This window comes from Egretta garzetta, unplaced genomic scaffold (assembly GCF_000687185.1).
Source record: "Egretta garzetta isolate BGI_Z169 unplaced genomic scaffold, ASM68718v1 scaffold360, whole genome shotgun sequence".
Taxonomy (NCBI): domain Eukaryota; kingdom Metazoa; phylum Chordata; class Aves; order Pelecaniformes; family Ardeidae; genus Egretta; species Egretta garzetta.
This window is the reverse complement of record NW_009258261.1, coordinates 2,791,963-2,809,646: the sequence shown is the minus strand read 5'-3', so window position 1 is coordinate 2,809,646 and position 17,684 is coordinate 2,791,963. Positions and strand designations below refer to the sequence as shown.

The 17,684-nt window shown below is 38.7% G+C and overlaps 1 protein-coding gene across 1 annotated transcript in view; it reads left to right on the top strand.

The window, feature by feature from the left end:
- The window catches only part of SOS1 (SOS Ras/Rac guanine nucleotide exchange factor 1), a 58,066-nt gene that overhangs the window by 17,910 nt on the left and 22,472 nt on the right, over positions 1–17,684 (top strand). Inside the window, exons 6-9 of the mRNA XM_035895848.1 lie at positions 2,503–2,712; positions 3,218–3,361; positions 7,277–7,387; positions 7,497–7,595. Coding sequence (XP_035751741.1) covers positions 2,503–2,712; positions 3,218–3,361; positions 7,277–7,387; positions 7,497–7,595 — 564 coding nt within the window. The remainder of the gene's footprint in view (positions 1–2,502; positions 2,713–3,217; positions 3,362–7,276; positions 7,388–7,496; positions 7,596–17,684) is intronic.

The following is a 17,684-nucleotide window of genomic DNA, read 5'->3' as shown; positions in this document are numbered from 1 at the left end:
CTTTGTCTCATTCCTGCTTGGTTTTTTTTCATCCTACTTTCTTCACCTTTCTTTATTATCTTGTAAGATATCTTGTGAGATCTTGAAGAGTCAAGTACTTCTCAGTCAGGACAGTAGTCTTGGTCACTCTTACTTTTGGGCATTAGGGCAGGGTTTGAAGCTATATGTTTGAATATTTGCCACAGAATAATAACAGGAACAAGTGCTGTTGCTGCATGCTTCCTTCTATCCTAGGAAAGGTGGTAAGAAGAAGAGCTGTGATGAAGTTGGTTTAGGAACTTCCATTACATTGCCTTGGAGGAACTCTTCGATACGTACGCAGAAGAAACTTTCGAAAGGCTCTAAAGCAGGCCTGTTAGTTTACTGCCTCAGCAGAACAAGCCATTCAAAGGTGTTCCCAAGGTGTTTTCTGCACAGTTGCATCGAGAAACTTTATAGTCTGTTATGTTCTTATCCATAACATGTCTTCATACTCATAACATAACAAAACAACCAGAACAGTTTCTTGGCCCTGTGTGCCATTTTTTTTCCTCACACACTTTCACACTTGCTTTTGTGCCATCCACCCATCTAGAAAATTTTGCCTTGTCTGTAAAAACAAAAAACAACAAACTCCATTAAAATGCAAGCTGGTTTTCTTCTACTATCTGCTTATGCTTCTGATTGTTCTAAATTCAATATTTGCAGTATAGTTACTTTAATTTGCAGGTTTCATAGTAGCGAGATACTCGCCTCGTGAATACAGCTTGGAATCTTCTAGGTCAAATATGTGCTAGAACTGCATCCGTGAAGTAAAGTTAAAAATGTTGGGGCCTCCTTGAATATCTGCATTATTCCATGTAATTTCCTACAGTAGTGACCCTATAATGTCCCATTCGCCAGAATGAGTTGGGATTCTCTGTGTAACCTGAGTTCCATGTACATTCACTGGCTTTGAAAGATGAATCACCTTCTGTTCTTGGTGCTTCAAAAGAAGCCAGTCTTAATGCAAAATGTCTGTTGTTCTGCTTTCAGAAGCTTAAGACCAGGGTGTGTAGCAGGGACCTTGTGATTCACTAGGAGAAAGAAACCCATTTCCCTTCTCACTAGACCTGTATATGTTTAAGGAGTGTTAGGCAGACCATCTCTTCAACTATTCTGCAAGAGAATACTCCGGGATCTATAAGTTCATTTGTCTAATACCAGTAGTCAACAGCTTGGTTAACTGACATGTCTTCTGGAGAAGCACCTGTAACATGCTGTAAAGAAAGAAGACTTTTACTGCAAATACCAGCGTAAATGTCATGTTTATTGTGGCTTGTTCAGAGGTTTAGTTCTAGATCTCCAGTTTTATAGTTCTTTTGAAAAACACTTCTTCATTCTGTTTTCTGCTGTTTTTAAAAACTCTAATTCATGTTTAATATGTTAGCCTTCCCTCCTGTGGTTCTTAGAGTGTTTACAGCTTTGATCCTGCAGTCTTTTCCTTAGTCTTTTCAGTGATTGACAGCAGTCATGTCAGTCTCTGCAGTAACAGGCTTGGGTTGCCATGGCTTCACCTCCATCTGTTCAGAAGGGAGGCTGTCGAGCAGCACTTAAGTTCTCATTTATTCTGAAGTTCACATGCACTGTTTGATACACTTCATGACTTCCTGGAAGGGGTGTAGCTCTGGGCAGCAGATTTCTTTATAAATACTGTCCCAGGACAAAGTCATCTTGTATGTTGAACTGCATCTTATGCTGGCGTGTTGTAAAGATTTGCTACATCATTGTAGATTGTTTGTGGACCCTCTTTAGGTTTTCTTTCTGCTAAAAATACTTCAAATTAGGATGCTTTTTACTAATTTGCCGTCAACTTACTTAGTTTGCTTTCAAGATGTTCTTCGAGTATCATGGAAACAACTCAAAGTGTGATTTCTGTTTGCCACTTGCTAAGTCATTGTAATGGCTCCTAGCTCAGATACGATGTTCAGTGATCCACTTTTCTTGAGAAGTTCAAATTACTAATTGCTTGTGTTTGTTAAGCCTTGCTTGGGTATGAATTGGGACCTCTGGCAGTCAAAAGTTTTTAGAGGTCCTTATGTCTGTGTACTTCTGCAATGTGACTGCAAAATGCAGTGCACACACTTTTTGACTTCAGATAATATAGTATCTTCAGAAATTCAGATTATGCACAGCTAATTCAAAGTAGTAGAATCCAGCTAAATGCTAACTGTGTCTGTATACTTCATAGACCTCTTAAAATTGTAATTGATTTTAGGACCGCAGTCTTGGAGAGATGCCTGGATTGGTCTAAATAACTGGGAATTCTTCAGAAATTGCCGCTGCCAAGAATGACTTGCAAATTCGTAGCAATGAATATTGCTTTTGTAATGCTCAACCAATTGCAGAATGATAATACATAAATCTTACTGCTGATCAGTCTGATTTCATGGGAATAATAGATTTCCTTTATTGGTAACCTACAGTTAGATCTTGAAAAGAAGTTGTTCTCACTTTGTGGATTTCCCCCTCTTTGCTACCTAGGTATTAATGGATATGTTCCATCAAGATGTAGAAGATTTAAGTGCACTAACCTTATCTGATGAGGAACCCTCCACCTCAGGGGAGCAAACCTATTATGACCTAGTGAAGTCATTTATGGCAGAGATTCGACAATATATAAGGGAACTAAATCTCATTATCAGAGTTTTTAGAGAGCCATATGCCTCCAACTCCAAACTATTTTCATCTCATGTAAGTATTGTACAAATCACAAACAAAAAAACCCTACTATAATACCTATAAATCTAGATGAATGCCTGTAGAACTTAACTTGTCCTGTTTAACCTATCAATAGTAGAGGAAGCACTTGTCTCAAGTTCTGAAATGGAAACAGTAAGGGAGCAAGGAGCACTTGTGGGGAAGCACTGGTTTTTTAGAACTGTGGAAGAAACCACCTTATTTGCTATATTCACTTGCAGGCCTGTAATTTCAGATTTGTCACTGTTGTTCTTTGCCATGTTTAAATCACTGTAAATTTTTATATATTTATACATATAGTAATTATTTTAAAAATTAATTCTATGATCTTATATAAATTATACAGAAAGTATATAATGTATTATAAAAATCTTGTTCTATTTAAGGAAGTGCTTGACTTCCATATCATAAAAGAGTAGCTTTGCATATAACATTCTTCCTTTGAGAAATTGTGTCCAATTCCCTGTTGATTTTTGTCTGGTTCTGTTGCTTTTTGCAGGATGTGGAAAATATATTTAGTCGTATATCAGACATTCATGAACTTAGTGTGAAGTTATTGGGTCATATAGAAGATACTGTTGAAATGACAGATGAAGGTAGTCCTCATCCGCTAGTAGGCAGCTGTTTTGAAGACATGGCAGAGGTAAGAATGAACTTGGGGGGGTTTTTTGCTATTAACAAGTATTTTGCTATTAACATGTATTTTAATGACTTGCACTTAGATGCTAAGTGCATCTCTGTTCTAGCTGCCTTTGTTTAGGGTGAGATCTCTTTTTCCAGCCATGATGAATAGGCTGCCCGTTTTTGAGAGTGTTTTTACCTTTTTAGTCTCTAAACCTCAGTTTTTATGGTGCTGTTTAAACTTTAGAGAGCACAGGGGGGTTAAAACAACCACCTGTGACTAGACTTGGACAGAAATTGAAGTAGTCTGTAAATCAGCTGTAGATCAGGATTGCTGTGGAAAGACAAAGTGGAACAAGGGCTTCTTTGCCAACAGGCTTGCTAACCTGGTGAGGAAGGCTTTTGAACTAGGCTTGTTAGTGGATGGAGACCAAAGCTTGCAGATAGAATAATTGAGAGGAGAAGGGGATGTGCATGACAGAAAGTATGACAACAAAGGCTCTTGCACCTTCCTCCTGAGAAGGTGGGATGACCAAAAGCTCATCTGAAGTGTCTTGTGTCCCCAGGGTGCATGTGCTCATGTACAGATAGGAGGATCTGGGACTCTGTGCACAGTTGCAGTGCTGTCATGTGACTGGAATTAGTGACATGTCAGGAAGGGGTGCATGATGGAGGGCTGTATGAAAGAATACAGGAACTCAAGAAGGACAGATGGAGAAGATGAGGCCAGGAGGCTTAACAAAATATCAGCTCAGATACAGAGTGAGCGATGAGCTGGTTGAATGCTTAAGGATCAGAATGAGAGGAGGAGGAGGAGGCCACCAAAGGGCATGTTGTGGTCAAGCTTCTCCTGCAAAGACTGCCCAGTAGACAAGTGGCCAAAACCTTCTCTAAACAAGTAGGAGTAATTTCCTTATCACAGGCCCTAGTTCTTTTGGGAGAATAACCTACCTGATAATTGCTGGGTGGACAACTTACTGTGGTTCAGGTAATCCGGAAGATTTCTGAAGGGTACTGGGGAAAGGTTCTTTTTGTGGCACATGCTGATGGGCCAGCTAAGAAAGGTGCTGCACTTGACATCTTTCTCATGAAGAAGGAAGAACTGGCAGGAACATCATAGCTAACGGTAGGCTTGGCTGCAGGTGGTAGAGACGGTACAGTTTAAGGTCTTGAGAAAAGTGGAGGAGATGAGCAGACTGAAGACCCTGGGCTTTGAGAGTGTAGACTTGGCTTGTTTGGGGAACTGTGAGGCAAGATCACATGGGTAGAAAGGGCTCAAAACCTGGTTTATTTCCAAAGGTGGTGCATTCAAAGTACAAGGAATATGCATTCCCAGTCCTTAAGAAAAAGGGTAGGTGTAGTAGGAGGCAAGGGCAAACACAGTTTAGAGTTTCCTGTTTAACCAAACTCAGGCCCCTCACTACAAGAAGGATATTGAGGTGCTGGAGCATGTCCAAAGAGCAGCAATGAAGCTGGTGAAGGGTCTGGAGAAAAAGTCCTGTGAGGAGCAGCTGAGAGAACTGAGGTTGTTTAGTGTGGAGAAAAGGAGGCTGAGGGGAGACCTTGCAGCTCTCTACAACTACCTGAAAGGAGGTTGTAGCCAGGTGGGTGTCTGTCTCTTCTCTCAAGTAACAAGCGATAGGACAAGAGGAAACAGCCTCAAGTTGTGCCAGGGAAGATTAGATGGGTTAGATTGGATGGATAAGAGAAGATTAGATGGGATGGATAAGATCAGGTTGGATGGATTGGATTGGGTATATTAGAAAACGTTTCTTCACCAAAAGGGTTGTCAAGCACTGGAACAAGCTGCCCAGAGAAGTGGTGGAGTCTCTGTCCCTGGAGGTATTTCAAAGACATGTAGATGTGGTGCTTAGGGACATGGTTTAGTGGTGGACTTGATAGTGTTAGGTTTATGATGGGTCTCGATGATCTTAAGGGTCTTTTCCAACCTAAGTAATTCTATGATTCAGAAAGAAGCAGGCTTCCCAGGAAGAATATAGAAGCATTGTCTAAGCAGGTGGAAATGGTATTAAGAGGACTGCAGCTCAGCTAGAGTTAAACTTGGTGAGGAATGTGAAACAAAGTAAGAAAGGCTTGTATAGGTAAAATAGCATGAAAAAGAAGATCATAGAAAACACGGGTGTCTTGCTCATGGGGTGAGAGACCCTGTGCTGGAGGACATGGAATGGACTGAGGTACTCAAGTCTCCTTTTCTTGGTCTTTAATGGCAAAATGTGCTTCTAGGTTTCCCAGTTAGGCCTGCTACCAAAGATTGAGGGAGAGGTGAAAGTCGAAGATCACGTTAGGGACTATTGATCAAAGGTGGATATATGCAAGTCTATGAGGCAGGACAAGATGCTGAGGCAGCTGGCTAATGTCATTGCAAGGCCACTGTCTAGAATTCTTGAAATTTAGTGGTGAGTTGTGGAGGTCTTCAGTGTTTGGAGATAAGTGTTACGTCCAATCTCAAAAAGAATGATGAGGAGGATCCTGGAAACCAGAAGCTGGTCAGCCTCTCCTCAGTCCCTGGGAAGATTAGCAAATCTTTCTGGAATTCACATCCAGCCACATGAAGGACTAGAAGGTAACTGGCAACAGCCAGCACAGATTTCTGAAGGACAAATTGTACCTGACTAGCTTGACTGCTTCCTAAGAGGAGATGGCTGGCTCCATGGACAAAGGGAAAAGCAGTTAATATCCTTTATCTGAACTTGAGCAAGGCCTTCAGCATAGGCCTCTCATAGTATTGTTATAGTCAGCTTGGTGAGATGTAGACTAGCTAGTTGAATTATAGAGTGGGTGGGAAATGGCAGGACTGGCAGGCTTGAAGGACTGTCATCAGCAATACAAAGTCTATCTGATGGCCAATGGTTAGTGGCATTCCTTGAGGGTTTGGATACTGGGGCTGATACTGTTTAATGTCTGTATTAGTATTGTGGGAGAAGGCCTGTCTTGTCAAGTTAGGTGATGCCAAATTGGGGTGGGGACACACATGCAGGAGGACAGGGCTACTTCTTGAGGGACCTGACAAGCTGGAAAAATGGACCTACAGGAGCCTCATGGAGCTGAGTAAAGGCAAACATGAAGTTCTGCACCTGGGACCAAACAACCCAATGCAATGTGTCCAGCTGCCTGGCTGAGGAGTAGTACTGCTCAACAAGGCTTGGAGATCCTCAGGAATCACAGAAAAATCTAATTGTTTACTGGGTTATATTAGGAAAAGTATAGCCAACAGGTTGAGGGATCATTTCTGTGTAGTACTTGAGACCCCATCTGGCATATTGTGCCTGGTTTCGGTCTTCATAGTACAAGATATGCTTATACATGAGGGTTGCCATGATGATTAAGGAGTTGAGGCCCATGATATACATAGAGGGTTAAGAGTGCTGGGTTTATTCCGTCTTAAAAAGAGAGGTCTGAGGAAGGAGATCTTATTGCTGCATTCAGTTACCTGAAGGGAAGGTGTAGAAAAGACTGAGGCAGGCTGTTATCGGGGGTTCACAGCAGAGAACTGTGAGGTGAGATGAGAGAGAGCATGCAAGTGGTAAAAAGATAATTCTGATTAGATACTGGGGGGAAAAATCTGCAACAAGAACAACTGAACTTTAGAATAGGCTAACCAGAGAGGTTTTGGTGCCTCCATTCTTGGAGGTACTTAGAACTCAACTGGATGAGACCCTGAGCAACCTCAGCTAGCTTTGACCCTGGGGTGGTCCCTGCTTTGAACAGGGAATTGGATCGGTTGACCTCCAAAGATCTCTTCCAGACTGAATTCCTGCATGAGTCTGTGCATGTAAAAGTACTGCTTCTTCTCTTTAAGTGTTTTGGGAACAGTATGCAGAAAAGTCTCTCCTACGTACTGTATGTATTTTCTTTAAGAAATATGAAGATCAGATATTAAATCAGTTTTGTAAAATTATTCTGTATTTCTTCTTAGGAACTAGCATTTGATCCATATGAATCATATGCACAAGATATTCTGCGACCTGGTTTTCATGATCATTTTCTAAGTCAATTATCAAAGCCAGGAGCAGCATTTTATTTACAGGTAATTTTCTTTTAAGTAAGCCATTTTATTGGTATTACTATTTTAATTACATTATATTGTTGCTTCAATACATTTATTGTTTTAAGACTGAAACTTATTTTGTTTCTAGTCAATAGGTGAAGGCTTTAAAGAAGCTGTTCAGTATGTTCTACCCCGGCTGCTCCTTGCCCCTGTTTACCACTGTCTTCATTATTTTGAACTGCTAAAAGTAAGAACGTTGTGTCAGTCTGGTGGTCTTTTCATGAAATTCTCAGTGTTGGGTAGCAGAGCCTTGTGTGCTCAGTTAGGTGTAAAACCTTTTACTAGAATATGAATAATAAAACTGCTATGGTGAAAGAAAAGCAGGTTATATGCTCTGTTGTATGCTATAACTACCTGAATATCAGCTTGTAATTTCACGAAAGTTTTATAGTAGCTCATGGTTTGTGTTGAATAATCAAGTTACTACTAATTTAGAAAGCAATAGAGATCTAGGTACTCATATTCTGTGAATGATTATTTCAACATTGGTAAAAGATAATGGCAAAAAATGTCCAAGGCTTTCTCAAGCTGTTACTTGGTAAATTTAAAATCACAGTATTGATTTCCCTTCAGACTTAATTTTATTTTCATAAAAGCTTCGGTATTCTTACAGTGCATATCCCTTGGTGATTGTAAAGTTGATTTTCTTCCTTCAAAGGGAAGGCTTGGTTGATATATATGCTTCTTGGGCTTCTTCTAATGAGAATACACATTGGTAGGGTAACGGTAAAGACTCTAACATATATGTGTAAAGAAAATGGCAACAGAAGATTTTTTTTCTGGGGCATTTATCAGTTAGCGTTGAATAATAATCTTTAAGGAGTGTAGAGCATTTTGAGGAAAACTTTCAAGTAGAATCTTCATTTGGACTTAATGGAAATTCCTAGGGGATACAGTGTCCCAAACTTAATTACTTGGGGGAATTTGGATCAGAAGTAAAACAAAAATCTCTGCTCTTTTGAAGAAATCTGGGTATGTTTTTCTTGAATGTTTGTTTGGTTGTCTTGGGATAACCCAGTAGTTAGGTCATCTTTGAGTCCAAGTGTCTACAGTTTTAATACCATTTTTACTGATTTAGATCTACATATACAGCTTTGGCACTTAGCTCATCTTGTATAATATGCTTTTTTTGAATTTTGGAACGTATGCTTCATCTGTTTCTCTAGCTCATGGGTTTGGTCTGACTTTTCGGACATCTTTAGCATATTAAGCATTTCCTTTCATGACAGTCCATTGGAAGGGAGGTATGATACAGCTTCTCTGCATTTTGTTTGATAAAGACCTGCACAGACATAAGGTTTCTCTGCTCATGCTTTTACAGTCTCAAAATGCAGTACCTAGTAGCTTTTTGTACTTCATGTGAACATGGTATTGTCTTACATAATAGACAAAGCATAAAGGATTAACGTCATGTGACACACAGACACCCCGTGTTGCTTCTCGCCAGTGGTAATTTGGGGGGGGGGGGAAGAGGGCATGTGTACTTATGGAAATAGGGAGCAGCTCATGTCCACCTTTTTTAGGGCAAACTGGAGTCTAAGATAAGCCCACCTCCAGAAGGTTATCAATCTTTTTGCAACTCCTGACCTATGCTTTATGTAAAATTCTTGTCTTTCCTCATTCATGCTCTTTACACACACACACCTCCTCCACCCTGTGTAAATCTGATACTGTTGGGTTGCATTTTGTTCTGTATATGATAACCTTCCAGGTTTTCTTCCCACTGTGTTGCTCATCTCACATTTTAGTGAGACACCTATCGCTGTGGCCTGTCAGATGCGATACACGTAATAGGCAGTGATGGATAATAGGAGCACATGAAGAGAGAGAGAATAGCTCTCATGGCAGTAGCTTCATCTGTCAATTTGTATGTACATGTGCACACAGCATATGAATCCCTCTCTTAAGTAGTCTTTGCTGGCAATAACATTTTCTTTCTTATATCTGGAATCTTCAAACAGATTCTATCTTGGTTATACTTTAAAATGGCCAGGCGGAAGGGTATTTGCTATGAAAGGGTACTGGTGGAATTTAGCCATGTATATTCCTGACAACTTCACTCATGCAAGGTTGTATTGAATTCTTTTGTATGGTGAGAGACCCGATTTTGTGATTGCAGGCATATCTATGAATAATCAAGCTAAAAATTGATCTCTTGGTATGAAGAGACAAAATGTTGGCAAAGCAGTATGTGGAAAAAACATTTTATTATCTTGAATATAGATATACTTAAGGATAAATATGAAATAAATGTATTGGCATTTTTCTTTGAGCCATGTTGTGTAATCTTGCATGCTTTGAAGTTATCTATTTAAAATGCATCTCAAAGTTATCTTCTAACTATGCAGGCTACAAAAAAAGTACATTTCTATCCACTGATGGTTATTCTATTTAGAAACTAAAGCCCTCCTGAAGTTTGGCAGGGCACCAAGAATGCACAAATACATATTCTATTTTTAGCTGAAGCTCCTTGCTGTAACTTTGTTGGAAAATTAGCATATGACTAAGGGCCGTGTTTTCCTTCAACCAACCCAAAAGTCCCCAAATGTGTATGTAAGAGACTAACTACGTAAAATAGCAGCTTCATATGAGACACTGCTTTTCTGCAAAATTGCAGATAATATGAATGGGCTTTTCTAAATGTGGACTCTTAAGTGAAATGTAGGGTGGTACAAATAGTACCATTGTTATGACCTTGAGTTATTGAATAAAGAGGTTTACAGGACTTTTAAATTTAATTGGACACTGGTTTAGATGCTGTAAATTTGTGTGCATTTGTGATACTCTTTGAGTAAATAGAAGATTACTTTAAAATTCCCTTTTTTCCAAGTAGGAATGGCTTAAAACATATATAAACTTTGCTTAGATAAAATAATATGTTCTGGAAAACAGGAGAGCTAGAGAGAGGTTTGTGGTTTTTTTTTTTTTTAAGACAGCTATAGACTTGGCTCCTATGACTTATGAAGGGAAATTTCTTGTCTCTGCAAATTTTTTTTTGTTGTTGTTGGAATTCTACCTATAATGATCTTAAATTCTCAGGATGCTTTTATTTCACAACAGCATCTAGTGTGTTTTATTTATTTTTTCAAACTTGTTCTTAGATGATAAAAAAATTTGCCAGACTTTACTGACTAGCAATTCAGCTCAAGTAGAAATTATCCTTAGTTAAACTTTTTTCTTCCTCTTTCACTGTGCTAATATAACTGTAAAAAAAAAAAAAATAAAAAAAAAAAAAAAAAAAGAGGTTCGTTTGTTACCCCATCTGTAACTGGTAAAACCCAGCCTAGGGTGGAGAAACACTGAGTCTTAATTAGTTGAGCTTCGGCAGTCTGCAAAGTTTTTACAATACCTGCAATTATAGATCATTGTCTGAAAACATTGTCTGCATTGCTTGTATTTAGTACAGGCACAGTAATTAACAGGTTCTCTTGCTTTAGTCAATTCTTAATTAATATAAAAAACAGAAAATCACAGATTCAGACTAGCTATGAATTATTTTAAGAAAGTATTTACTTGGTGTCAGCAAAGGATTTTATTTCCCAAAATCACTTTGTCTGGTGTGCTTCTTTCCAAACACAGTAACTTGTATGTACAGTACTGTTTTGATATAAAAGTAAAAGCAGAAGTATTGCTGGCTTAATGTTTTTGTATATGTAACTGCAGATGAGGCTGGCTTTTTTTACATCCACTGGAGATAATGTGCAATTTTATGTCTCTGACAGTTAAAGGCCTATCTGCTGAAGGAAATGTATCTTGACCAAACTGTTGCTAGTGTGTGATGAGGACCGCAAAGCATATTTGAGTGTTCCTTGGGTGAAAAAGCTGGGGTTAAAGAAAAATTGGTCTCAAGTCTAAGAAGAGATTTCCTAGAATATGACAGCGGGTGAAAAAATTAAGCAACTTCTTCATAGGATTAAGCTATGAAGACTTATATTACAACTGCTATGTTGTAAAGGTACAAAAGTTGTGGTTTATGGTAAAAGTTGGAGGTGATACAGCCAGGTAAATGAGGTTTTGTATTTCTTTCTTGCTTGTGTGATTTCATTGACAACATTTACCTTGCTTTTCTCCTTCAAATGCTAATGGATTTATGCTTTAAGTCAGCTGTGCGTTTGGCAGCCAAAGGGAAGATGATAGGGGAAAATAAAACTTTGTCACAGATGTGTATGTGTGCTTTTTCCACAAGCTTGGTTATTGTTAAGCTAACTAATTGGGCTCTCTGAGGTAACTCTTTAATTGAAAAAGTTATTCAGAAGGTATTTAATTTTTTCTTTCTAGCTGTGGTACTCATTGATGGATTTCGTATTTGTATTGGAGATACATATATGTGCATGTGTATCACTTCATTTGTCAACGACTTACATCATCTGTTATGGAGTTGTGATGGGGCTGTATGTTCTGTTGTATAGCTTTTTTTCTTTTTTACACAGGATATATCTGGGCTTTTGAGAAGCAGGTGTCTCTTTCCAGAGAGTTTTCTATTGAGAAGTAATTACCTTGGAGAATATTTTTTCCATTATCCCACTAAAATTGCTTTTCTGCAAATGCTGGATAAAATCTAACAAAATTAAAAGTAAAAAATTCCTTCTTCCACTTTGCTTACAGTCCTCAGTGACACTTGAGCTGTGTTATTGTCAATATGCTGCTGGACCGAAAAAAGCTGTACTTTGATCCCTTGAAGCAGGCAGTAGGATGGCACAGGGTCAGACTGTTCTTATCTAGATGATGCACTCTTTGGGGAGTCAAATGAAGCACTAACTGAACTCTGACTTTTGACTTCACTTATGTGTTTACCTGTAGGGTTTGAGAGTCCTGTTTTCTGATCCATTTTCTAGGAATACCTGCAGCACAAATTCTCGCTGGTACTGTGAGAATTAGGGGAGCTGTACTGGGGCAGACTGCTCAATTCAGGCTGGTGATCTGTTCCTGGTTTTCAATGACTTCTGCTGATGATGGTAGATAGTTCTTTAGCTTACATGGCAGCAGTTATGCTGAACACCCAAGGCCAAGCTCTCATGAAAATAGATCTTGGACAAATTTTAATGCTTTTTTTTTTTTCCCCTCTAAATAAGTTTTGACACAAGTAACCCATGAAGGATTGAATATTAAGAAGCTTATTGTAGCTAAGATTTTCAATTCCTATATGATGACATTATTTTTGTGACTGTGGCAGTCATGATATAGTCCCTGATACACTTGTACTGCTGTGTAGTCTTTTAATAGCAGTAGTATATTTCCCTGTCCTCGTCTGTCTCTGTTCCTGTCACCTTCTGTACAAAAGGGAAATCCTCAGAGAGAGGTAGCACTATGGTTGAGACTTTCATATACTTGATTTCTTCAGTGGAAATGTCTCTGGATGTGGAACTGTGGATTTAGTCCCACTACCAGCATGCTTTGTTTGCTCTTACAGCAGTGGAGGTCTATGTTTTCTGTCCATACTTTGATATCTTCAGTGGAAACCAATGGAAAGATGTAGGAAATAACAAGCACAGGTAAAACAACGAACTGCATTCATGGTTTCTGTAGACCAAGTCTACAGATGGGATTCTGCTTGTCATCCCTCATTTCCTCTGCTGTTTTTCCCTTAATCAGCAGGGTTCCTTTTAAAATCAACAAGGTTCTACTGGTGCTTCCCAGAATGATCTCTGAAATTGTGAATTCGTCTTGTATAGCATTCAAAAATCCATACATTTCTATCCAAACATAGAGGTGCCATCCAGTTGAACTTACAGCCTTGCAGACTTGGCTGGCAAAGATCAGACTTGAATTGTGTCGAAGTAGTGAAAGTGGATTTTAATCCACTTTGGAATTACAAAAGAGAAAGGGAAGATGTTTTCAAATTGAATTGTCTTTACAATGATGGAAAATTTGGGGGAAGAAAATGGAAGACCTCAATTACAAGTGTGGAAGCACATAGGTAAATATTTTGTGATATTTCAAATACTGATCTAACTAAATGTTATCAACTTAATTATGAATTTTAAATTTCTAATGTATTCTGCAGGTCTTCTAATAATGATGAGACAAACCAAAGTGACAGTAAGGAGGAAGAGAATTTCAGAGCATGAAGGCTCTGGAAGGATCTGTGTGAACTTGTACGTTTGTTGCAGAAAGGTAATGAATCTGCCGTGGAAGAGACATCAGCATGTGCAAAAAAACCCCACCGTATTTTTGAAGAATGCAGAGCAAATGGGTTTTCCATACTCTGAGAAGACAAGGCCTCCTGTAAACAAAGTAGCTGTTTCCCTAGTAGTGGAATCTGGGCATATAAAATGCATAAATGGCAGCTAATAGCCTACAAAAAGTCTGAATCTTCAGGAAATGGTTTTATGCGAACAGCACACTTACTTGAAAACAAGGCTTTGTTTCTGTATCTGTTCCTTGATGAAGGAAATGTTGTTTGTGTAAGTTCAATGAGAATTGCTCACATACGTGAGTCCCTTTCCAGCTGCAGAAACTGAGAGCAAAAATACACTCTTCCCTGCTGAGCAGATGCTAATTGAAATACCTAGCAGGCCTAATCTGAAATACGGTCTCCTGGCAGCTATAGTCATTCATGTGAACACTAGTGGCAAATTGGCCATACAGGAAACCTGTTATGGAAAACTTTGAACTGTTGAATTGGTGAAATGTCAACTGACAGACTTCTGTGTGGTATATATTTCTGAATAGCTCTTCCTGACTTTTTCTCAGTGTCCATCCTGATTTGAAAAATGGCACTTTTCAGAGTAGTGTCATTTACTTCTGAAATAGATTTATTTTAATGTGATGCCCCCTCCCCAGATAAGAGCATCCGCATCGAGTAATCAAAGTAGCAACTCCTTAAATTCACATGTTTCTTTAGTCCAAATGGTTTCACTTCTTTGGGCTCAGGTGAAGTTCGATGTACTTAAATTTTCCACATATCTTTGACATCTATTTTAAGTCACATAGTCAAGCTGTGAAAGAACTGGGAAGCTTGTACTAAAAGTTGAAATGCTTCTTATTTTCCTCTGTTTTAAATTCTTTACTTGTACAGTATGCTTCCCAGTGGGCTGACCATATTTTACATCATGTGACTTAAAACTTAATGTGAAATAAAAGTTGAGGGCTTTTTAGCTTCTGTCTCTTTTAAAATGTACTTCCAAGAGAATGCTGGAGGCTTTTTGTAACTAATTATCTGGTATCTGAGGTGTGATATTTGACATGATTATGTAAGATTATGTGCTTTAATTTAGCTTTTTAAAAATCAAACTGAGAAGGCAAAGTTAAACTTTGAGTGGAGAAGCAGTTTTTACCATTACTTCAGTAGTATATTAAGTTCTGATCCACTCTTAATGCAAATAATACTTCTGCTGTAATGTAAATTTAAATAAACACTTAAATATATGTGTATTTTTACTGCACTGTGCTCAAGATTGTCTGAGTTTATATGAAAACAAAATTACTTTTGAAATTCCAGTGCATTAAAGCTATATATGTATGTCCAGGAATACAGCACATGGAGTTTCCTTTAAGCTTCAAGTGTGAAGTGCCTTTTAGATTGCTAGCATTTTCCAGAAGTATATTGTGTTCTCTGCAGTTGCCCCCATTTGCTGTTACAGATTATTTCCTGATGCTTTCTATAAAATTAAAGTTTCTGGATATGAGAGCACTTTTTTCCCAGCATACTGCTGCTTTGGGCTAAGTTTTTTTATTATTTGGAGGAATTGCAAAAAGTCAAAAAGAGCTCTTGGGCAGCTCAGTGCTATTGAGCCAGCTTCCAGGATTGTTTTATGGCAAAATGCCATCAGACCTGCCTGACTGCATTTGTCAGCAGAGAAATGCTGTTCATTTTTATTCTTGCTCATAAAATAGCCTGTTTGAGGATTGCCTCTTGGTAGGTACATCATACTCAGAAGGATGTTGAAGAAAATGGTGAGGCACTAGAACAGAACCTGGAGTAACTGGTGTCAGTGCACTTCAAATTCTTGTGAATGTTGGTTACTTATGTAGCATTTCCCCACAGAACAGATAGCTAGGTCACACTACCGACCAGGCTTGCTTTGCCAGCTATGCAAGTGTTTTCGTTGCCTCGCTGTGGGCTTAAGGATGTCTGAAGAAATTACATAGTGGGTTTTGGAGAGGTTTCTCTGAAGCAGCACTAGTTGTTCTGAGTACTCCGGTGTGCAGCTTCCACTTGTGATGTGGGACCACTTATGCACGAAACTTGGATTAATTTTTTGAGGGGCAGTAAGTATCGTTAGCGCCTACAATCAAGTGATCTTGAGTTAAGCTTAAGTTAAGCAAATTCAGTTGTGATTTCTCTGCCTCCCATATGCTGTTCTGTCTTTTGTGTTTAGAAGCTGATTTGTCATCTCTCCTCCCAGGTGAACCTGCAGTCACAAATTTCAGTGGTTAGATTTAGAATAATCTTCTGGGAAAACAGAAGTCTAGATTGTGATGTGAGCCCTGAAGTACAAAATTTTATATCTATCGTGACATCTACTAGTATTTTTACATCTGCATATTCTCATCATAAGTATTACATGTATTTTCTGTCATTGTCTTTCTAGATGGATGCTTCCCTGACAGCGTAAGAGAAGAGCTACCATAGTATAATTTTGCACTGCATGAGTAGTATCTTTTATAACTGCTTGGAATTTCCTGGTTTTATAAATACCTAATATTTGTGTTATGCAACAGGTAGAATAAAATACCTTGTCTTCTGCTTCTTGATAATTCCTTCAGAGCTCACGGCCTAGAATGTAGAGTACTTTTTTTATTAGAAACTTCCCTTAGCAGTCTGTTCTTCAAGTTTGTTTTCCTTGAATGGCCAGGATACTGTGCCTATAGTATTTTGAATGATTACAATCATTATAAACCAGTATTTTCTTACTATTAAAAACCACAGTGACTATAATACTACTGATAATCAGAACTGTGCACCTCCTTTCCACTTCATCTTAACGAAAAAACCACACTTTCATTTAGCATCTACCCAATTCATTCATTAGGGGGCACTGCACAGCTGTAGAAGAATCAGTAGGTTTTGCAGAGAAACTTGGATGCACTTCCACTGATCCCATTTCACTTTCCATAACCTCCTCTTCCAAACTGTCTAGGGGCAGTGTAAGATGAAAGTCATTGCTGTAATTTAAGCTCAGTTCTGACTAAGACTGTTTTTGATGGCAGTTTATGGTAATTATGCAATGCTAGAATATAATCTTTCTAATTCCTTTTCTGTGTGCAGAGAAGTGTCTTCACAGCTGTCAGTTCACAGCACTGTCTGATTTGCCATTTGCGTTGGTCTTACACTTAAAAAGACACATACTTCTACATACTACTTTCTAAATGTTAAATCTGGAGCATAATTACAGTCACTGGTCTTTGATTTAGTTTGTATATACAGTTGGAAACATGGGTTACTTCCAATGGATCCTGATGGGGAAATGTTAGTCTTAAACAATTGCTTTCTCTCCAGCACCGTATACAAACGTAATTTGCTTTTGGACATGGACTTTCCTGTGATGAATACCAACATTTTTGCAACTGGAGAGAAGTTGCTGTAAAAAAAGCATTTTATAAGCTCAGCACAGGAGCAGAATGCTTTGCAGTAATGAACTTTGATCTGTACCGGTATGTTTCTGAAGAGAATGTACGGGGAGTAATTTTTTTCCAGGTGTTTGAGTTGATATGGTGCTATGTTGAGAAAACTCCTGATTTCTTTAATTAGGTTTATTCTTCTGTTTGGTTTAGTGCTCCCCTTATATGTTAGCCTACATCTGCATGCATTTCTTCTGAGGTTTTTCCAAATTTCAAAACCTGTCATTTGGGATGTGGGCCATTTTTGTTCTGCTTTATGCTAGGCACCATGCATCTGTATTAGTTTGACTGGGACATTTAGGTTCTGTCTTAAAAATAAGGAAATATTTTCATAAGCTTTGTTGCACATTGAGCCTAATTGTCATCAATTTTGTCCTGTGCTTTATGTGCCTTTTACTCCTTACCCTGTCTCCTGTGGTACCCTTACAAGCAAACGGCAGAATATTGTAGGATCTACTAAGGCTTGTTTTCAAGGAGACTAGGCTAAAACAATCTTGTCCATTGTTGAAGGGTAGATCCCAGAGATGATAGGAAATCCAGCCAACCTCTTTCGATGGAAGTTGGCAAAGAGGCAGTGTGCAATGCAAAGAGCCTTCTTTGAACTCTCATGCAGGAAGGATGCAAAATCTAAGTGGTAGTTACATGGTTTTTTCTTAGCTTTCTTTCAGGACTTCTCCCAGCGGTGCTGTACCTGCCTCATTTGTCTGAAGTC